The sequence below is a fragment of the Schistocerca nitens genome, chromosome 4 (genome assembly GCF_023898315.1).
Source record: "Schistocerca nitens isolate TAMUIC-IGC-003100 chromosome 4, iqSchNite1.1, whole genome shotgun sequence".
NCBI classification, from domain to species: domain Eukaryota; kingdom Metazoa; phylum Arthropoda; class Insecta; order Orthoptera; family Acrididae; genus Schistocerca; species Schistocerca nitens.
In genome coordinates, this window is record NC_064617.1 from 628,838,570 (window position 1) to 628,862,066 (window position 23,497).

Genomic DNA, 23,497 nt, shown 5'->3' on the forward strand with positions numbered 1-23,497 from the left:
GAAAAAAATTGGGAATGTGAGTTTTGAGCACAGCATTGTACGGTAGTAACACATGGACTGTGGATAAATAGGAACAGAATGTAAGCGTTTCAGATGTGGTGCTACAGACGAATGGTGAAAATTAGGTGGACTGTTAAGGAATGAGGACGTTCTATGTAGAATCGGAGAGGAAAGGACTATGTAGAAAACACTGAAAAGAAGAAGAGAGAGGATGATAGGACATCTTTAAGGACATTAGAGAGAACTCCTTCCATGGTACTAGAGGCAGTTGTAGAGGTTACAAACTGTAGCAGAAGACACAAATTCGTCTCTACACGTCATGCTATGTTATTTCCACATTTACTTCTAGTTTATTACTTGTGACGTTTTGCCATCTACATAACGGATGTTCATTTAGAGGATCGAATAATTTGCTTTAATCATAATAAGCTTTAATCGTACGTATCAAACTTACCATTGAATGTTGTGTCCTCTTTCTTCCTTGTCTAAAATGAGTCGCGTTTTTCAGGTGCTCGTGCAGACAGATGCCTCGTCGTGCGTCATTCTGATGCTGCTACTGCACTACTTCCACCTCACGAATTTTTTTTGGATGTTCGTTGAGGGTAAGTATTTGTCTAAAAGCGGAGAATAGCTTCTCCTACCGCTATTTAAATATATACTCACACGCCAGTGTGTGTTCTTTTACGCCATATGAATCCATCATGTTACCGAATGTTTCATACCATTTCGTAGCCAAAACTGAAGCATGCGTTACCAAAAGACCTAAGAGTTATCCTCGTAGTTCAACTAAACTTGATTCTTACCTACAAAAGATCGAAATTAAGTCCGCTTTACATTTTGTAAATTGTTTTTAGGCTCTGTAGGTTGAGGTTGTTTAAAATTTGACTCTTTAAATGGAGATAATAAAATGGCACTATGTATCTGACAATGAAATCACTGCCCACGAAAGAACGATAAAGGGATTCGCTACATATGAAATTAAAATTAACTCAATTGATTACAAGAAAATGCAAAAGAAATGGTTTAAAAATCATTGACAGTAGTACTAAGCTAATGCCTTGTCGAACCAGCACAAGGGACCTGAAATGAAACGAACGCATATCTGGACATACAACTATATTCTCGTAATTCGTACCGTGATTGCGGAAGGTTAGCGTATAAAGGTAGAAAGTGCACCTATAGCTGGGGATAAAAGCGTGTTGAACCTCTATCTGCAATCAAGCCTTCAAAGTGAAGAATGAAATTACTGAAAATCTTTAAAAATTACTCCACTTTCCCCACTGTTTGCCTTGCGGTTGTGAATGGATTTCACCATACTCTAGCAGCAAGTGACGGCAGAAGTGGTTGCAAAAATCATTTATTGGCTCTAAACCAACAACTTACATCTGTGTCTAACGTAGCCTGATGAGAGGATCTCACGGCCCAAGTCAAGTGTGCCCAGTGTGGCGCCTGGCAGAAGAGACGCTGCAATATGAAGTGACTTTCTCCAGACTGCTTATGACAAGGAACAATCCGTTCTCTTCGTTTTTCTGGCGTCAGATAATTTTGTTTGGGTGGACATTAAGTATTCTGAGTGCCGACGGAAGTCGTCTTGAAAGACGCTCGTCTACTTCACTTATTCTCATTCCAGGTGAGTAACCAGTTACGAACATCGTTACATTTGAAACTGTGAAGCTGTATCCTGTCCTCTTCCTCTTATTGTCTAAGTTCGCATGCCAGCCAATAATGGTGGACTTCTGTATGCACAACTGAGTTTCTTACTCAAATATTTAAACAGCTTAGATTGTCCAATTGTGGCTGTTTTTTTTTCGTTTTCTTAAACATTCACATTCTTGGCAATGCAACATATAGGCAGCGTCTCAAACTCTTCAAAGGAACACTAAACCTGTTGTTCCGATTCTACTCTCCAAAAAGTTCTCTTAACATACTGTGTATTTCGGCAAATTCTGATGGCATGCAGATCCGTCCACAATAGCTGGTCTTCCGGGACTCTACCAAAACAGCACACATCCCGAGGCCACACAGCTCTCTAAGACAGTCACATTCGTCATTGTGACTTTTATTGCGTCCCATGACACATCGGCTTACTTATAAGTATTTTCAGGTCTGACCACTAGAGGAGGACCCTCGCCCGCGTACGTGCCAATCGCAAGATGCTTTCATAGACGCTTCCTATTTAGATGTAGGTGTAATGCAATATAAGAAATCGTTATGTATATTTTGAAGTAATAGCAATCATTGGCAACAATTTATACCTCATTCATCACTGGAATTAATTTATTCCGATTTGATTCGTGTTTTTATTTTGGATTGTACATCAGTTACGGGACAGTTTACGAAATAACATCGCATAACATAGCCGTTCCTGTTTTTTTTTTTTAAATTTATGCAGATGTTCTCCTAACTTGTTATAGCATAAGTGCATCAAAGAAGTTTGAAATAATGTGGCACTGTGACTATCTGCTCATACCTGTCCCTGTTTGTTTGGAGAAAGATAGGATATTGCCAAGGGTACACATCAGTATTATATTCCTCAGCAACCTGATAAGCTATCACATACTCCCTCTTTTTCTTTTCTATTATACATAGGCTCATCTAGTGGGCCAACTCACAACTTATTCACTCTTCGTTTAAAATTAACATTGCAATTTCTACTCTTGGTTTGACTTTAATTCGCCCTGAATGACTTCATGAAAACAGCGTATTACTTTTGTTCTAACTCATTCGCCCACTGATGAGTTAGTCACACTCACGCATTTTCATACTTCAAACATCAGCTAATCATTCATTCTCACTTACAACAATTTCTTAAATTTAAATAATTTACACTTCTGCAAATACGTATACGTTAAGATACGGCTAACAGAGTGAAACGCTTGAAAGTACATCATTATAATAACATGTGTAGTACAATATGTACACAAAACTCAAGATAAATACAGCAATGCACCTGGCACAATGCAGTGTTATACTTCAGTACACGCAAAAATACAAAACTCAGTTTGTCATACATAAACACACTTCTGTCACTGTGCATATAAATGCTGTACATATCTGCCGATATTGATGCAATTGGTGTAATTAAACAGCAAGTAAATAGTAACACAAAACTGATGGAGTTCAGTATTGCAATATACGTGTGTTCTCAGTACGATATGATATTGAAACAAAATTAAAACAACAAAATTTTACAGACATGTTAATAAAGTTCATACGAAGATTAAAAGTAAGACTCTTATCCAGAAAAATTTTTACACACTCATAGTACATTAGATTGCCGCTGAAGGAAAATCACACAGTATATTGTCATCGGTTTGAGGCACTAAACAAGTTCATCACATGTATTAGCACATTCACTGGTTGGATACCAGAGGAATAAAATTATTTCTTGTGTTCAAGATTCATGATAACGTGTATAGTTTGTTGTGGAATTGGCATCTTAACAATATAACAAGAAGCCGAACATTTTGAAATGTAAGATTATTCTCCAGTTAAAGTTTCTTCCTATTGTGACTGTAGTGCACACATACGACGTCATAAGTTCGGGGTTCACAGTACTGGTGATCATAATATATCTTAGAAAGGGTTTACGTCTTTGAAATTATCGTTGCTTTTAATGTTTTATTTCGGAATCAGATGAAGAAACGAAGTCGAAATACTGTTTTTTCCTGGATAGCATCACATCAAACTTGATGCCTTTATCACTCGCCCAAAATTGTGAATCGTGATTGGTTCACTCAAGAAGTGGTCAGTGATCTCCCCTCAGTAGACAAAATGTTACATTACAGCTATCCACGCGCAAGGTTCTACAGTAAAGCTAAAAATGTGTGTCCTTTGGGCACACATCATGGGAATCGTCAGTATGGTTGCGATTGTTTCGTTGTTCAGTGAGCATCTAAACTCAGTGCATTTATACCGTCGGCAGCAGGTAGTGATTCATTGTCAGACCCCCATATGACATTTTTCATAGGTAAACAGGACTGCTGGAGCACGCATATCTTGTAATAGCGCAGTCGCAGAATGTACAGTTGTGCGTTCACTCGCAGTGAGTCGGTGATGCGTTCCCTAAATTCCCTCGGGAAGTCCGCTCGCGTGGTGGGCTCATTCAACAGAAAGCAGGCGAGATCTGACTGTTTTGTCCCAGTGAAGCTTACCTTGTGTATCGTGCTGTAACCAAACCCTGCTACACCCGTCAACTGGTGAACACGCTGTGCGAGTTTCTCTTCCCACTGGGAGTGTGACTACAGCTGGAACATAGCGCATCGTTTGCTCGTTCCAACTCTCTTGTTCTGTCTAACATCTGCAGCTCTGTAATGGCTCCTTCCAAAGCGTGACTGGTGTGACCGCAAACAGTTTGCAGCCACATAATATTGATTCAGTCTCCTTAAAATACAAACATTATCCACTCTTATTACACTCCCTAGAATACTACAATGTTTCAAATTCCTCTTTTATTCAAGTCAATTAATTCATCAAGTTATATAGAATATTACTGTTAATTTTTAAATGTATTACTTTTCTTCCAAATATTTGTCTTTTTATTTTAATTCGCGTCAATTCCTTTACACTTTATTACTATCCAGTACTGTTAAATGTTCACTCTCTTCAAGATTCACATAAAGATTTAATTTACTTCATGGTCGTTAATTTGTACTCACGATCCTCGTGAAAAATAATTTTCTAAGTGTTTTTTTGTTACTTACCTAACAACAGTTTCCTCAGTATTATTTTGGTTGGGAGCTCATTTGCGTTTTAAGTTGGTTGTTAATTCTGCTTGTGGTTACTTCTTCTCCACGTACATTACCGGTTAGCCCAGAGATCTCTGTCCATACTAACAGGTGTCTCACAATTACCTGTCACGCAAATCTACTGTTGCCATCCTACATACTTTACTCATTTTCTATTCTATTCGTTCGCAATTTTTTCTCCATTAAGTTATCCCATCCAGGTAAACATCGCCTTCCATCTTATGAATTCGTTTCATCTCTCATACTGTAGCCCTTATACATTGTGGCAATCAATAACCTGAAATATAAACACAAGCGCAACGCAGTTCTCAACTCATACACGAAAATTTAGAATACTTTTTTTTTTTTACTACAATGTTCTCTTGCTTTATCATATCTTGCCTGTAGAGGTGGTATTTCATATTTGCAGTGGTTTTTGGTGTTCTTATCTTTTACTGAAAATCCTTGTTCAGCTTACTTCCTTCAATTTGTGTCATGTCAAATTCATTGCTTTATCATTTAATATTCGTTTGTTTTTGTCATGGTTTTCCTTCAAATGTTCAGCTACCTGTCCTTGAAACAGTACATGGAAATACACAAAAATTATTACATCATACTCTCATTATCTACCAAATACTCATGTAAATCGGCATATTATTTTACTCATCAGTCATATCCCAGCCTTCCGTCACGGTTGCTAAATCCACATAGTGCAGTTTTCTTTCATATGTGCTATCCTAAAATTTTCGTCACCTCATTACTGCCTAACTCCATTCATATAAAATCAAATTATCAAGCGCTATGGCCTCTTCCTCATTGCTCCCTCATATCTGGTGAACATATAAAAAAAAATCTCAACCACTAAGTGCGTCTTCATCAGTCCAAGTACAGCGGATGATCTGTTTTAATGCTTCCCAGTTCTTCCTTCACTACCATCTTGACTTCTTCTGATGACACTTGGACTTGTTCCATGTGAAAACTCTTTTTTGACCTCACGACTCTCCTGCTTTTATGTATAATTTCTTTAAGTTATTATTACGTCTTCTTGCAGCATGTCTGAGACTGGATGTCTTGTCCCTGCTCATTTCGTATTCGTCTATTTCACAATATGTTTACAAGCGATGATGTCCGATTGATTTGCGACTTGACAGAGTTTCAAATGCTACGACGTTGTGATGCATAGTTTTCGGCGCTCAGTAATGTCCACAAATTACATAATCAAATTTGCTGTTTACAAATAGACTCTTCTTTGATAGTATTTAAACTTTGTCGCCCACAGTTAGCTTCATCTCCCTCATCGTCCCTTTCTGATCTTCGCTTCCTCTTCTCTGCTTTTGCCATTCTCCTCTCCAATGCTAATCTTACAATTTCCTGGTGGTGTTTACGTCTAAAAGGCGGGTAGTCTACAGTTTCTCTTCCCTGTATTCAGTAGTCTTCTTTATCTAATCTTTATCGTGTCTCTCATACAACTTTCGTTTACTGTGACTCCATTAAGTTACTTGAAGTTCCCAACTCGTATATATTACCTAGTTACTTCTATCGAATAGTTACCCCAGAGATCGTCTCTTTGGCCGCGGTGGTCTCGCGGTTCTAGGCGCGCAGTCCGGAACCGTGCGACTGCTACGGTCGCAGGTTCGAATCCTGCCTCGGGCATGGATGTGTGTGATGTCCTTAGGTTAGTTAGGTTTAAGTAGTTCTAAGTTCTAGGGGACTGATGACCACAGCAGTTGAGTCCCATAGTACTCAGAGCCATTTGAGCCAACCATTTGAGCCAGATCGTCTCTGCACTCGGTATCTGCTACCTCATTGCTATTCTTCCGTTTCTTATCTGTTCCTACGAGATCACATTCGAACATATCCCAACAGCTGAAAAGCCCTCATCCGCTCTCGTGTCCTCTTACTCGTCTGGTGCGTTTAACTGAGCCTCAACAATTCCTCTCAAGTTAGAGATTCGACAATCGTGATCCGCTGGTACTCACGTCTTCGTTATTTTCGTCATATTCTAAATCATCTTTTTTCTTCAATATTTCTGCGAGACAAGATGGAATCACGTCTTCTAATAGCTTTATATTTGATAGACATTACGGACACGTCCGAGTTTCTTCCCCAGCCCTCTCTCTTAGTGACTGTGCTATGTTTCTAATGACCTTATATTCGATTAGACTAGATGGAGATGGCGGAGTTCCTTGCCCAGCCCTCTCTACTGTAGACCGTGGTCTCTTTCTAATGACCTTATGTCTGACTACATTTTTCGATCAACGTACAGCTAAACTGTTTCACGAAATCTTTATAACGCGATCAGTTTTTTACGAATTACATTTGTTCTTTTTTCGACTTGTTGTTTGTGAACCACAAAAAAGTAGCAATACCTCCGTTAATATTACGCTAAGTGAAAAATGGAACAGGATTTTATTCCTTTCACAATTATTTGTACATCGTTTAATTTTACGTACTCAGCATAACCTCAGCATCTATGTATGGTTCGAGGCCAGCAGGACTCTGACATTTTTTACATGCTTGTCCTTCAGTATCCGGTACTCTTTTGACAGTTCCTGCACATAACCTTATTAAGTGACTTAATTGCTTGGATAAATTCTCCATGCAAGCAATGAAGACAGTGCCTCAGAGTTGATAACATCCACGCAAACTTTCAACACATGGAAATCTCGCTCGGATTCAGCTATAGTGAGACCGATCAACTGTGTCTCGCGTTTGACCTTTTTCCTACAATCAGCATTGTTAATCGCCAAAACCTTCTCCCTCACAGCTCTTAAGGAATGCATTTTAGGACCCATGTATAACAGATCTTATAGCTTCGAATGTTATATCCCTGCATATTGACGATTCCTGCTGGTACACCCTATATGCTCAAAAGCTAAACTCTATCTCGTTTAAGTTACAGGGTACTCTGGGGAGCGCAAGTCCGTAGGTAGAGGGGAGGGTTGGAGGAAGGCTGAACGTGCCAGCATTACATGAAAGTCCTCCTACACAAAATATTCAACATGCCCTCTTGGTTACGTTTGGTTGGACTGTACAGTTGTTTCTAATTCTTAGTTTCACAGTCAGTGTAAGTTGTTCGAATTGAACGAAGGTAATGTTGACATGTCACTTACCTTTTTGCTTATGTTGACATGCGACTAGCTTCATTACTCCACTGGCATCAAACAAGTAGCATCAACTGTTTAGTGCTGGAAGTATATATTTAAATGCTTAGATAGCAGATGCCCATTTGCTATTACGACTACCAGATATTAATGGTCGTGGAATCAACGTTTGCATGGGGAGAGTTTTCCAGAAGGACACTGCCCCGTCTTGAGGAAGTTTGAGACAACTGACCGTTGTCTTGGGGGACCATGAGACGTTTAAGCCAACTACTCGCGACTGCTGAAGGACTCCTCAGCTGGAGGAGAACCTCATCGTGCAGTTGACGACAATCTTAGTGTCAGCACAAAACAAAGCAGAAAAAGGTGATCTTGTCCACATGACTGGAGACTGCTGCATCCGTATCATGTACAGCGTGAACAGGCAGCTGATTTTCCTGCACTGGTACACTTCTCCGAATGGTTCATTTAAAGATGTATGACCCTCAGTTTAACGTAAATGTGTTGTACACGGATGAAAATTGATTTCAGAGTACATGAGTGATGAACTTTTGAAAGGGTCTCAGAAATCTTGTACAAATAACAGATTTATTTCTTTTAAATGTGAGCATTGTTTCCTGAAATTTTCACCACGTATTTTTGTTCTTTCCTGTATAGTACAGACAGTAAGAAAAAATGGACAATGGGACTTACAGAAAAGACACTTTTATTGAAACAGAATAATTGATGTGAAGTCACCGCGAATTATGAGATGAGGACTACGAAGGGAGGGAAATGGTTCTCAATAGGGAGTGTTATCGGCACGGACAGCTATGCATGCTCTGCAACATGCTCCCATACTGGTCACTAGGCTGAAGGAGTTCCTTTGGTAGGGTGTTCCATTCGAGCATCAGCGCGGTTCACAACTCCTGAAAGGTTGTTTGTGCATATGGACGTTATGCAGTACGTCTCCCCAACGTACCTCACACGTGCTGAGTGGGACGGAAGTAGGGGAAGATACAGGCCAGTGTATTTGTTGAATATACTCTCGTTCGAAGAGGTCCTCCACCTGCTGTGTTAGATGCTATCGCGCGCTGGATGCTTAAAAATTAAGTCAGAGCCGAATGCACCCCATAAAAGACGTACATTGGGAATAAGTACAGTGTCACAATAACTATGACAGGTCAGTGTGTCGTGCTCAAAGGTTTGGAGGCCTGCATCCCCTTGTAGTGTTGTGCCTCCCGACACCATAACGCCTAGACCACCAAAACAAATGGCTTAAATGGCTCTAAGCCCTATGGGACTTAGCATCTCAGGTCATCAGTCCCCTAGAACTTAGAACTACTTAAACGTAACTAACCTAAGGACATCATACACATCCATGCCCGAGGCAGGATTCGAACCTGCGACCGTAGCAGTCATGTAGTTCCAGACTGATGCGCCTAGAACCGCTCTGCCACTACGGCCGGCCACTAAAACAATCATGGTGACAATATTCCTTGCGGCATTACGTGTTCCAGTTCTCGCCATGTGATGGTGGGTCCAGAATCACCACTGAAACACATGTTCTCAGCCGATAAGAACCTTAGGTCCCACTCCTCGTTGATCCAGTCTACGTACTCTTGGCACCATTGTCAACGGTGCCGCCCATATGCGGGTGCCAACAGAACAGAACGTACTAGACATCATGCAAAGAGACCACCCCGACGCAGTCACCGAGCCACTATGGAGCGTGACACCCTATGCCTTGCATTCCTGTTTTATGTCGTGGCAATCGCACCCGGTGTTTGACTTGGGTCTCTTCTTACCTACTAAACACTGTAGCGGTCATCTAATCATGTAGTTTATCGTGATCGACTCCTTCCTCTGCTTCAGGCAGGAGTGGTTCGGAATTTTCCTCATGCACGTGAAACATTGATGTGAGCAATACCAAAGTCATGCGCTACGCTCGACACACTTGGTCCTTCTTCCTGGTTCAAATAGCTCTGAGCACAATGGGACTTAACTTCTGAGGTCATCAGTCCTCTAGAACGCAGAACTAATTAAACCTAACTAACCTAAGGACACCACACACATCCATGCCCGAGGCAGGATTCGAACCTGCGACCGTAGCGGTCGCGCGGTTCCAGACTATAGCGCCTAGAACCGCTCGGCTACTCCGGCCGGCCCTTCTTCCTGTTTCCTGATGATTCTTCCACGTGTAAAATAATCTTCAGACTGTGATGAAATGAAGAACAGCGCCACCGTACACCGTCACTTCTCGCTGATTCACACATACACACACATGCAGAATCTGTTCGCCTTACGTTATCTGTCTGCTGTTCCGTTACCAGCCCCATTTTACACTACACGTCTACATCCACTAACATACTCCGCAAGCCACAGTACATTGCATGGCACAGATTACCCTATACCACCACTTACAATGAGTCATGTCCTTTTATGTTCCTCTCGCAAATAGAGTGGGGGACAAACGACCGTCTATACGCCTCCGTATGAGCTGTAATTTCTCGTATCGTCTTCGTGGCCCTTACGGGAAATTTGGACCGATGGCAGCAGAATCATTCTGCAATCAGCTTCAATTTCCGGTTCTCCAAATTTTCTCCGTAGGTTCCTCGGAAAGCAAGCCGCCTTCCCTCCAGGGAGTCCCATTAGTGTTGCCGAAGCAGCTTCGCAATACTTGCATATTGTCCGAACGTACCAACAACAATTCTAGCAGCTCTCCTCTAAACTTCTTCAGTATCTTCCTTTAAGCCGACCTGGTATGGATCCGAAACACTCGAACAGTACTCAAGTGTAAGTCGCACCAGCGTTCTGTATGCGGTCTCTTTTACAGGTGAACCACGCTTTTCCAAAATTCTCGCAATAAACCGAAGTCGACCATTCTCCTACCCTATCACAATCGTCACATGGCCATTCCATTTCATATCGGTTTGCAACGTTAAGCCCAGGCAAATAAACGACATGACTGTCTCATGCAGGACACTATTAACACTGTATCCTAACATTACGGGTCTATTCAAGCTGACCTCGCCACACGAGACATCCAAGTAATTGTATACAACTGGGAGATCTCTGACAACACACCCCCGCACTTTCTTTCATATCCACCAAGTAGTTAATATGTTACGTTGCTTCACATCTCTCGTGTGTAAATATCAATTAAATTGTTGGGGAATTTGTATTTGTTATATTTTACCTGTTAAAACACGCTTGCCGTTGACTATTAATACAATTCCTGACAACTGCTCCTTTTTAGTGAGGTTAAACTTGACTCTGTCCAGACTGAAACTCCTTCACATTGAGTTCTATCATATTTTACAATTAATTCTGGCAAGGAAATTTAGAAACGCATTACGTAACTTATATATTTCGTGTATTATTTTTACACTGTTGCTGGGAAAAGTGTGAGAGCCCGTTATCGTATGGCATTGCATCTGTACACCACAATGGATGAAAGTTGGTTGGTAGCAACGAGACTTAAAACTCTTTTGAAGTTTATGACTCACACGTTACAGGTTTACGAACTCTCATCTACATGAAATTTAACGAGCAGTCATATATCTGCCGTGGGATAGGCCTTTAATATTTCGCACCCCGTTTATTCCCTGGTAGCGGTGGTGAACGCTGCCTCAGAGCTGTCCTGTTAAACGCCGATCTGAAAACGTGGCCGTTTTGTTAAACACAACCGCACAAGGGACAAACGAAAAACGGTTTTTCTCTCCTCCGCGTCCTGATTTTACATTACTGTGAGGTGTGCTTCATGAAACGCTTGTGCTAAAATACTCCCCTTTTGTTATTGATGTACTGGGTGTTTCTAAAATAATGAGATTGAAAGCTATGTAGTGTTTATTTTCTTAAGTGGTGCAAGGCTACCAGCGTGTCTCCATAAATAAATGTGGCAGCTACTTCGACAATGTCTTCAAGTCGGAAAGTTGTTCGAAGCGGATGCATATGCACTGGTATACAAAACGTTAGGACGAAATTAACTTCCTGCCCTGCCCAATGATACAGTTCGATGGAACTCTGACCATACATGGAACTTCTAGATTTTAGCACAGAGGGTAACTGAAGGGAAATAATCAGTGAGGTGAAAAGAAATGGCCGAGCGGTTCTAGGCGCTTCAGTCCGGAACCGCGCTGCTGCTACGGTCGCAGGTTCGAATCCTGCCTCGGACATGGATGTGTGTGATGTACTTAGGTTAGTTAGGTTTAAGTAGTTCTAAGTCTGTGGGGCTGATGACCTCAGATGTTAAATACCACAGTGCTTAGAGCCATTTGAACCATTTTTTTGAAAATAAATGAAACTTATTTAAGGCGACAATTACACTGAAGTCGCCTCGATTCGTGATCGTCAACTTAACGTCACAGAAGGTGGTACCTCGTTCATAATGCGGCGTGCGACCACCACCGACGCCAATGCATGCTCTACGACGTGCTGCCATGCTGGCCACATTGTTAATACGTTCTTGTGGTGGGAGGCACCATGCCTCTACCAGCGCGGCTGACATTGCTGTATGGTCTATGGCGGATGTGGACGTACTGAAGAACGCCTCCCCAACACATCTCAAACACTCCATAAGATCTAAGTCTGGGGAACACCTGAAAAGACGCACATGTGAAACGCGTACATGTCACAATGAAGTCGACCTATAAGTGTACCGTCTTCCCAGATTAGGAGGTCAGTACGCCCATGTAACCTTATTCCTCCTCACATCATAGCATGCAGACCACGAAAACTATCATGTTCGAAATTTTTATTGAGTGCATTACGTGTTCCAACCTGTAACCATTGAACACTGCTGAAAATGATCATTTTGGTGGTCCAGGTGGCATGGTGTGTGGAGGCGAAAAGTGGCATGGTTGCACTGACGTCCAGATCATCGATAGACTCGCCGGTGTGCCTTATTGTGACACTGTACTCCTTCCTCTTCCAATTCTTCCCAAGGATGCATCCATTCTGCTTCATTTTTATGGATGACAATGCGCGACAGCTTCGAACAGCGTAGATGGAGGAGCTGTTGGAATCGGAGGACATTCGGAGAATGGACTTGATGCACATTACCCTGACTGACATCCCATTGAGCACGTGTGGGATGCGTTGGGGATACGTTTTGCGCTCCGTCCACGTTCACCAGCGGCTATCTAGTAGTTGCCAACTGCTCTGGTGGAGGAATGGAAATCCGAAACAACGAAAACGTATCAACCTTGTGACTAGCGTGGGAACACGCTGCTCAGTGTGCACTGGTGACCGTGGGGATCACACACCATTTTAAGAACAACGTACTGTCATGTAATGTCCATGATCGTTTAAGTGTATTTATTGCCTTTGAATAAAAGTGTCGTTTCTGCTCCTCTCATTGCATACTCCTTTCGGTTATCCTTCTGTACTATACCGTAGCAGTTCTTTCTATTGTTGTGGTCCGGCACAGCCGCAGTATACCAGAATGAAGTAAGTGCGAAATGCGTAGTGTAATCGGGACGTTAACGACAATGGGTTAGTTATAAATTGCTATCAACCTTTATATCGGAGATGAGAGGGAGAGAACCTCCTTGGTTTGAAGCAAATAAGTTTCCTTGAAAATAGGTTACAGAATTGCAATAGGCAGAAAAGATTGGTTAGTTTCTACCAAGTTTATTCTCACATATACTTATGAGAGGTGTTGGACCATAAACCCCTTACTAAGGTTCAGTCTATTTATTCGGACTTGCTACTTCAAAGCTAATTGCTGGTACATGTAAGAAACAAGTACAAAGCAATCACTTGTTCTTGGCTAGCTGTGAAATCTCTCTAAGTAATTGAGACAAAGACTGACATCCTCTGTTCAACACTGTACCAATGAAACTCTAAAAATTGTACTTGACCGGCAGTTCCTGAGTGTCCACCAGAGTGTATCATCTTCTTCTCGTAGTTGAAGTCTCTATGAGCTGTATCGGCTGCTACGGGCCTACTCGGCCCCGCTGGCGTCTCGCTGCGGAACCTCCAAACTGCCGGCACTGGCTCTGAATCTCCATCTGAATCTCTGCCTCTAGCTATTCCGCTGCCTGGTCTTTTATTTCGTTTCTCATGTACTTGGGTGCACAAGAGTTAATTTGTTTCACACGACCCTTTCATTTCTAAGTGATCGGATTGCAACAAGAATGCCTATGGTTCCACACGACAGTCTCGTTTCTAACTGGTCGGCTTACGCAAGAATGCCTTCGATTCCACACGGCACTTTCGTTTCTAGCTGCACACAACTTAATTTGGTTCCACACGAGTCTTTTCCGCAGGTGACTGACACTCTCTCTTGCTGTATTATCACCCTGGTGTTTGCGTCTTCCATTGCGCAAGCTTGATTCATGCTGCTTCCTCTGGCAGGAAGTCAAACACTAAGTTATTTGATCAACAAGCCATACTTGGCAGCCTCCGCCGCTTATCATGTCCCTACGTCCGCGTGGACTATTTCTTAATGTCGTCTGGCTGTTTGCCTATGGATCCTGGACTCTTATTGTGGTCACAAAAGCAAGAATAAAAATTAAAATTTTCTACCGTTACAACACTATGTATGGTCCAAGTTTCAGCGAGCTATGTGACTTGGCAGCTACACAATATACCAAAGTTATACCGTCGTTCAGTTTTTTACACCAGTGTACATACACTAAACTTTAAATTTAAATCACAAAAATGTGATAAGCGGAGAATCTGTACCACGTTGTAGTCAAATAAAGTTAACTGTCATCTAACAGCTAAAGTTAGGTACGAAGCTTTAGCACATCATGATGGACAATTCAAATCACAGCCGCGTACATTCAATATTACGGAGTTTAATTTGTACTTCTGTATCACGTGACGATTTTACGAGCGTCAGATATGCCAGTTAAGAGTGTTTACCCTTGCACTGCTACATAATGCTAACTGGTCTCCGGAGCAGACAAGATCTGAGCAGATGAAAAGGTGTTTGAAGCGTCTACTTAAAATCGCTACACAGAAGTGGCTAGCCTTATAACCAGCTTTCTTTGCACTACATTTGCCTAACTACTATGAATTTCTCAGTTGTCTGGCAGAGGGTTCACGTAAATACTTTAAGAATACAGGGTGGTCAGAAAATGTGTGAAATGCTTGTAGGGATGGTACAGGGCAGGTTGTACTGAGACATAAATGTTAAGAAAGAAATTCGATACGTTGCTCCATTTCCGAGTTATTTAGCACAGAATTTAGCCAATCGGGGCGTCGCGCGCTCACACTCAAGCGGCCTGCCAGGGGCGGAGTTGCCCAACGCGTGCTTTGTGTCGTTAGCTGAAACTTGAATTTACGATCTGATTGGCTAACTTCAATGCTAAATAACTCGGAAACGGCGCAACGCATCGAATTTTTTTTGTAACATTCGTATCTCAGTACAACCTGCCCTGCAACATCCCTACAAGCGTTTCCGACATTTTCTGACCACACTGTATATTTATACCTTTCCACTCTCGAGTATCACAAGGGAAAAATGAACTTCTTGCGGGTTCTAACTTATTTAATTCCTATGGGCGGATTTCCTTTCGTAAGTGCGATTTTAATACCGTAAGTATTTTGGGATTGGAAGCAGGAAGTTGTTGCTCGTCATTTCTAGAAACATCTCCCCGTAACGAAGAAATCTGTTTTAATGATTGCCACCAAAACTCGCTTATCATGTCCGTGACCCTACCTCCTCTATTCCGCAATGATTAAGGATAATCTACCGTTTTTGTACTTTCTCTATATCATTTGTGAATCGTAGCTACTAAAGAACCCACGCCACGCGGAAGTACTCCTGAAGGGAACCAACAAGAGTACTGAAGGCTGACTAAAAAATTCTTCGCTCCCATGCATTCACCTTCTCCAAAACATTCCACATGAGATTGTTTCATTTTATGTCGCTCTTAATTGTAATACCTAGATGCTTAAATCGGTGTAGTTTAGCGTGTAAACGAATTTTAACGCACTCGTTCAACAGCAATCGGGGCACAGTTGGTCCTTGTTAAAGAAATACAGTCAATGCAGTAAAACTATTTATATAATCTGTAGTTAAAATTATGATCTGGGTGATCTGAAGTAAAATGGAGATAAATCGCACTGAAAGCAGCCCTGTCGGTGTGGTCGTTCCAGCATGAAAATCATACTGCACGTGCAACTTATACAGCGCGAACTGGCTGCTGCGCCAGCACTATACACGGTGTGCCATCCACAAGTGCTCGTCTAACACGGCCTCCGTGGAACCAATATCCCTGGGCCCTTCAGTCACAATAGTAGCGTACAAGGCGAAAAATGATGTTGATAAGCTCAAAATAGCCTTACCCTTTTATAAAAAAGTAACACGCTTTCATTTTAAACTTCGTAAGCAGTCTTATTTTGACAAACTACAAGTCTTCGTACAAAGCGAAGATAACGCGATTTGACCCCCTTTATTAAAGGTAGGAAAAGTCGAGCTCACACGAAGTGCCACAAAAGGGTCCAAGGTTATTCGGAAGTAATAACTGAATAAGGAATGAGTGAATGAAATTATTAAACGTGTAGGACACAAGCTCTAAATGCTGGCAATTGCTCATCATAGGTCCAGTTCGTGTAAGGACCAATGACTTCGTCGGTTGGTGCCTACTTTGCCAAGCAACCCCAACATTCAACCTGTGCGGTGAATACAATTGACCGTAACCACGTAGTCCCAGTGGCCGAAGACCTCTGAGCTTGATTGGAAGGCACATAAATGTGATACTTAGCATAACTTCAGTCTTCAGCAACTAACAGCCCACACCGTGAAATGACACGAAAATATAGAGGCGACTTCAACTGTTTAAATTGGTAATTGCAGGAAAAGGTTGAATTTAATAGATCGACGATATCTAACAAGGAAACCCTTGAGTGCGAGGTTGCAAAAGATCAATGCTGTTTACGGCATTCGACGCCACATATGCTGTCTACCATGAAACCACAATATTGACTGCTAATGGCAACTGGGGGCGGCACTGGAGTTATCCAATGGTGAGCACGGCTTGGCGCTACAGAGCGTAGTTGAACTGATTAGTCGACGAGTGCTACAGTGCTTATAGTGCTGATACAAAGCAGAGCAATGGAAACGATAGGTGAAGCAAACTTTGCATTACTGTATATCTACAACAGTTGCCGAAGTTTACATTTCATCAGAAAGTAACCCATGGAATTTTGCAGAGTGAGAAAGAAGTGACAGATAAAATATCAGCGTATCTGGAAGATGAGTCATTGGAATGTGTGGTATCGTATACCCTCTACTCTGTGGACAATGTAAATGAGGAGTACAATGATGACGAATTGTCAAGGCCTCTTCAAAAGGAGTTTCAATTTTTGTACTGTTATAAAGTTGTAAATTTCACGCACCCTGTCCTACACACTATGACACAAATTTCCGCATTGTAATTATTGTCTTCCGTTGCATGCCACCTAATCAACAAAAATGAAACATGTGTCTAAGGACAGATCGTGAAACACGACGCGGGATTGGTGTGGGTGCCTATGTTCGCTCTGATCTGAAACCTACTATACTATGCACATCGGATGCAAAGGGCGAAGGAGAAGCAGAGTTCTTGTTTTTCGAAATAAATACATCAAATCAGAAACTGCTAATTGGAGTAATCTATAAACCTCCAAACGTCGGTGCTATGTCCTCCTTTAAGTCTGCCCCGTCCTCGCTCGTGTCACAGTATGAACACATAATCGTTATGGGCGACACAAACACCGACTTACAGTTAAAATCTCCCTCTGCAGAAAAACTAAGGAGACTGTTCCACTTCAATCATATGAGTTTAACACCGCTGGACCCAACTCATCACATGCCACACAGCCATACACTCATAGATATAATAGCAACAAAGCGACCAGATAAAATAATTCGCGCCAATCAGACATCCGCTCCGGGACTCTCTGCTCATGACGTGATATTCTTAAATTACTCAATGCCTACTACCAAAGAAAAATCTCACCTGGTAACCTACAGAAACCTATAAAATGTTAACTATGACGCTCTTCAAAAGGATTGCTCAGACATCCCTTGGCATGATATAAGCAATGAATCGACATTAGACGGAAAAATTCGGGAATTATGTCGCAAAATTATTACACTGTATGACAAACATGCTCTTCAACGCACTGTCAATGTAAAGAGAGCTCCCACTCCGTGGCTCACCACTGCATTACGCCAGTTACTGAATAAACGTGATGCTGCACATAGGGCCCTTAAGCGTAACCCAACTCCCGAGGCGTACGAAGCTTATAGGAAACTCACAAGGGAACCTCTCCATCACATCCCTCTCAGATTTAGTCAGAAGTTGGCACAGTTGATAGGCCTTGAAAAACTGAACACAGATCAATCGAGAAAACAGGAAGAAGTTGTGAGGAAGTATGAAAGAAATAAGCAAAACATACAAACTGAGTAGTCTACGTGCAAGATATGCAACATCAAGGAGAGCGTAAACTGAGGAGCGCCGTGGTCAGGTGGTTAGCATGAGCAGCCGTGAAATGAGAGGTCCTCGGTTCGAATCTTCCCTCGAGCGAAAATTTTACTTTCTTTATTTTCGCCAAGTTATGATCTATCCATTCGTTCATTGACGTCCCTGTTCACTGTAATAAGTTTAGGGTCTGTGTTTTGCGACCACACCGCAAAACCATGCGATTAGTAGAGGAAAGGACGTCCCTCTCCAATGGGAACCGAAAACATTTGGTTGCAAGGTCATACGTCAACCGATTCCTCCACAGGAAAACACGTCTGATATATTCTATGCGAGACTGGTAACGGCATGTGCGTCACATGACAGGGATATGTTGTTGACCCACCTAACTTGTACACTTGGCGAATGGGTAACAAGATTCTTCTACCTCGCCCGATTTAGGTTTTCTTGTGGATGTGATAATCACTCCCAAAAAGTGATGAAAACGTAAGAGTTTGTCACATAAACTGCAAGAAATGAATGCAACAGTTTCACAGTCGCACAGTTTTCCCTTTGCTCTGTCAAAACATGTTTTTAACGTTTTCAAATTTCCCGTGTGCAGACTGTCAAATCCTGCATATGTCCAAGCAAATCTGAACATGTTCTGGAATTCTGGAGAGCGAAGTTGATTATGTGTGAGTGCCTGAACTTTGATAATTGTCTGAAAATAAAAAATTAAACTTTTCACTCGAGGGAAGACTTGAACCAAGGACTTCTCATTCCGCAGCTGCTCACGCTAACCACGGGACCACGGCGCTCCTGAGCTCACACTGTCCTTGATTTGCCTATCTTGCGCATGGACTACTCAGTTTGTATATTTTGTTTATTTTTTTCATAGTTCCACACAACTTCTTCCTGTTTTCTCGATTGATCTGTGTTCAGTTTTTCAAGGCCTATCCACTGTGCCCACTTATAACTAAATCTGAGGGGGGTGCGATGGGGAGGTTACCTTGTCAGAAACGGAACCAAGCAAAGCGTGAGGAATGACAAAATCAGACATGCCTGCTCTGTCGTATGCGGCATATCGAAACCTGCTGCACTGTGGAAAAAGCTGCGCAGTTTCGGTATAGGGAAGCGAAGATCTGACGCTGTTTATCAAGCGTCTGCAGAAGAATTAAACGATTTCTTCTCAACAGCTGTAAACTGCCACGCAGAGACAAGTTATCAGCCCCAAGATATCAATGTCTCGAGAGACCAATTTCTCCTAAAACATGTCACTACAGGCACAGTACACAAGGCAATTATGAGAATCTCTTCCGAGGAAGTAGGAAATGATGGAGTGAGCGTTGGCATGATTAAGAAAGTCGTAGACACCATTATTCCAGTTATCACAGACATCTTCAACCTGTCAGTAGTACATATCCTACTGAGTGGAAGCAAAGTTTAATTCAACCTATACCCAAGACTGACAACCATAAGTCGCCAGGTGACTACAGGCCGATCAGCATACTACCTGCAATATCTAAAGCCCTAGAATACATCGTCCACGAACAGCTGACGGATTACCTCAAAACTCATAACACCCATGATAAATATCAGTCAGGCTTCCGAAAGCACCATAGTACAGCAACTGCGTTAATCAAAGTAACTGATGACATTAAACATGCTATGCACAGACGTGAAGCTACCATCCTAACACTGCTTGACTTTAGCAAGGCTTTTGATACAGTTGACTTTGATATATTACTAATTAAAATGAAACAGCTGAATTTCTCAAACAGCACAATACTCTGGTTCGACAGCTACCTCAAAAACAAGTCTCCGTCCTTGGTCCATTACTCTTCTCACTGTACATTAATGATATTTCGTCAGTGATTCACTCCTGCAACTACCATCTATATGCCGACGACATCCAACTGTACATAAGTGCAAGCCCCAAGAACATTGCTGACGCAGTAGCGAGTATGAACGCAGATCTTTGCTCTGTTTCTCGATGGGCACAAAACCTAGGTCTACATCTACATCTACATCTACATCCATACTCCGCAAGCCACCTGACGGTGTGTGGCGGAGGGTACCCTGAGTACCTCTATCGGTTCTCCCTTCTATTCCAGTCTCGTATCGTTCGTGGAAAGAAGGATTGTCGGTATGCTTCTGTGTGGGCTCTAATCTCTCTGATTTTATCCTCATGGTCTCTTCGCGAGATATACGTAGGAGGGAGCAATAAACTGCTTGACTCTTCGTTGAAGGTATGTTCTCGAAACTTTAACAAAAGCCCGTACCGAGCTACTGAGCGTCTCTCCCACAGAGTCTTCCACTGGAGTTTATCTATCATCTCTGTAACGCTTTCGCGATTACTAAATGATCCTGTAACGAAGCGCGCTGGTCTCCGTTGGATCTTCTCTATCTCTTCTATCAACCCTATCTGGTACGGATCCCACACTGCTGAGCAGTATTCAAGCAGTGGGCGAACAAGCGTAGTGTAACTTACTTCCTTTGTTTTCGGATTGCATTTCCTTAGGATTCTTCCAATGAATCTCAGTCTGGCATCTGCTTTACCGACGATCAACTTTATATGATCATTCCATTTTAAATCAATCCTAATGCGTACTCCCAGATAATTTATGGAATTAACTGCTTCCAGTTGCTGACCTGCTATTTTGTAGCTAAATGATAAGGGATCTATCTTTCTATGTATTCGCAGCACATTACACTTGTCTACATTGAGATTCAATTGCCATTCCCTGCACCATGCGTCAATTCGCTGCAGATCCTCCTGCATTTCAGTACAATTTTCCATTGTTACAACCTCTCGATACACCACAGCATCATCTGCAAAAAGCCTCAGTGAACTTCCGATGCCATCCACAAGGTCATTTATGTATATTGTGAATAGCAACGGTCTTATGACACTACCCTGCGGCACACCTGAAATCCCTCTTACTTCGGAAGACTTCTCTCCACTGAGAATGACATGCTGCGTTCTGTTATCTAGGAACTCTTCAATCCAATCACACAATTGGTCTGATAGTCCATATGCTCTTACTTTGTTCATTAAACGACTGTGGGGAACTCTATCGAACGCCTTGCGGAAGTCATGAAACACAGCATCTACCTGTGAACCCGTGCCAATGGCCCTCTGAGTCTCGTGGACGAATAGCGCAAGCTGGGTTTCGCACGACCGTCTTTTACGAAACCCATGCTGATTCCTACAGAGTAGATTTCTAGTCTCCAGAAAAGTCATTATACTCGAACATAATACGTGTTCCAAAATTCTGCAACTGATCGACGTTAGAGATATAGGTCTATAGTTCTGCACATCTGTTCGACGTCCCTTCTCGAAAACTGGGATGACCTGTGCCCTTTTCCAATCCTTTGGAACGCTACGCTCTTCTAGAGACCTACGGTACACCGCTGCAAGAAGGAGTGCAGGTTCCTTCGCGTACTCTGTGTAAAATCGAACTGGTATCCCATCAGGTCCAGCGGCCTTTCCTCTTTTGAGCGATTTTAATTGTTTCTCTATCCCTCTGTCGTCTATTTCGATACCTACCATTTTGTCATCTGTGCGACAATCTAGAGAAGGAACTACAGTGCAGTCTTCCTCTGTGAAACAGCTTTGGAAAGAGATATTTAGTATTTCGGCCTTTAGTCTGTCATCCTCTGTTTCAGTACCATTTTGGTCACAGAGTGTCTGGACATTTTGTTTTGATCCACCTACCGCTTTGACATAAGACCAAAATTTCTTAGGATTTTCTACCAAGTCAGTATATAGAACTTTACTTTCGAAGTCACTGAACGCCTCTCGCATAGCCCTCCTCACACTACATTTCGCTTCGCGTAATTTTTGTTTGTATCTAAGGCTTTGGCTGTGTTTATGTTTGCTGTGAAGTTCCCTTTCCTTCCGCAGCAGTTTTCTAACTCGGTTGTTGTACCACTGTGGCTCTTTTCCATCTCTTACGATCTTGCTTGGCACATACTCATCTAACGCATATTGTACGATGGTTTTGAACTTTGTCCACTGATCCTCAACACTATCTATACTTGAGACAAAACTTTTGTGTTGAGCCGTCAGGTACTCTGTAATCTGCTTTTTGTCACTTTTGCTAAACAGAAAAATCTTCCTACCTTTTTTAATATTTCTATTTACGGCTGAAATCATCGATGCCGTAACCGCTTTATGATCGCTGATTCCCTGTTCTGCTTTAACTGTTTCAAATAGTTCGGGTCTGTTTGTCACCAGAAGGTCTAATATGTTATCGCCACGAGTCGGTTCTCTGTTTAACTGCTCAAGGTAGTTTTCAGATAAAGCACTTAAAAGAATTTCACTGGATTCTTTGTCCCTGCCACCCGTTATGAACGTTTGAGCCTCCCAGTCTATATCCGGCAAATTAAAATCTCCACCCAGAACTATAACATGGTGGGGAAATCTACTCGAAATATTTTCCAAATTATCCTTCAGGTGCTCAGCCACAACAGCTGCTGAGCCAGGGGGCCTATAGAGACATCCAATTACCATGTCTGAGCCTGCTTTAACCGTGACCTTCACCCAAATCATTTCACATTTCGGATCTCCGTCAATTTCCTTCGATGCTATTGCACTTAGGTCTGAAACCTAAGAAATCCCAGGTCATTCATATATCTCATCCAAACTTAATCAGCCGGTACTTTCGCGAAACAGTCCCTCAAATACTCCTGAATGGTACCCAACTACCATACCAAAAAACAGTAAAAGACCTTGGAATAATGTAGGATGAACACCTAAACTGGGAAGAACAAACAGTCACAGCTTGCCGGAAATCGCTCTCCGCCCTACATGCAATCCAAAAATTTAGAAAAATATTACCAACCCATGTTAAACGAAAACTAGTCTTGCCTAATCTTTACTACTGTGATGTAGTTCAAAACGGCACAAATAGTCAAAATTCGAGATGGCTGAAGCTAGCGATGAATGGTTGCGCTAGATACGTGTGCAATATACGGTTGTATGATCATATCAGTCATTCATACTCCCAGCTAGGTTGGATACGCCCACATAAGGCACGCGATCTCCACACGATGTGCTTACTTCATCGACTTCTTAGCCACTGGTGCCCCCAATACTTATCTTCTCACATTAAACACCTATCATTATTCCACAACCGCAATACCAGATTGGATACATCTATCATCTTGGCTGTACCTTTACATAACACAAAATCTTTCTCCATCTCAGCCAAACGACTATAGAACGCGCTCCCCTGTGATCTGCGTCTTATCCAGAACCACTCAACATTCGAGAGGAAACTCAAAA

The 23,497-nt window shown here is 42.1% G+C and overlaps 1 protein-coding gene across 1 annotated transcript in view; it reads left to right on the forward strand.

The window, feature by feature from the left end:
• LOC126252476 (diuretic hormone receptor-like) overlaps positions 1-23,497 on the forward strand; it is a 1,022,674-nt gene that overhangs the window by 853,022 nt on the left and 146,155 nt on the right. Inside the window, exon 7 of the mRNA XM_049953370.1 lies at positions 509-602. Within this exon, the coding sequence (XP_049809327.1) occupies positions 509-602 (94 nt within the window). The remainder of the gene's footprint in view (positions 1-508; positions 603-23,497) is intronic.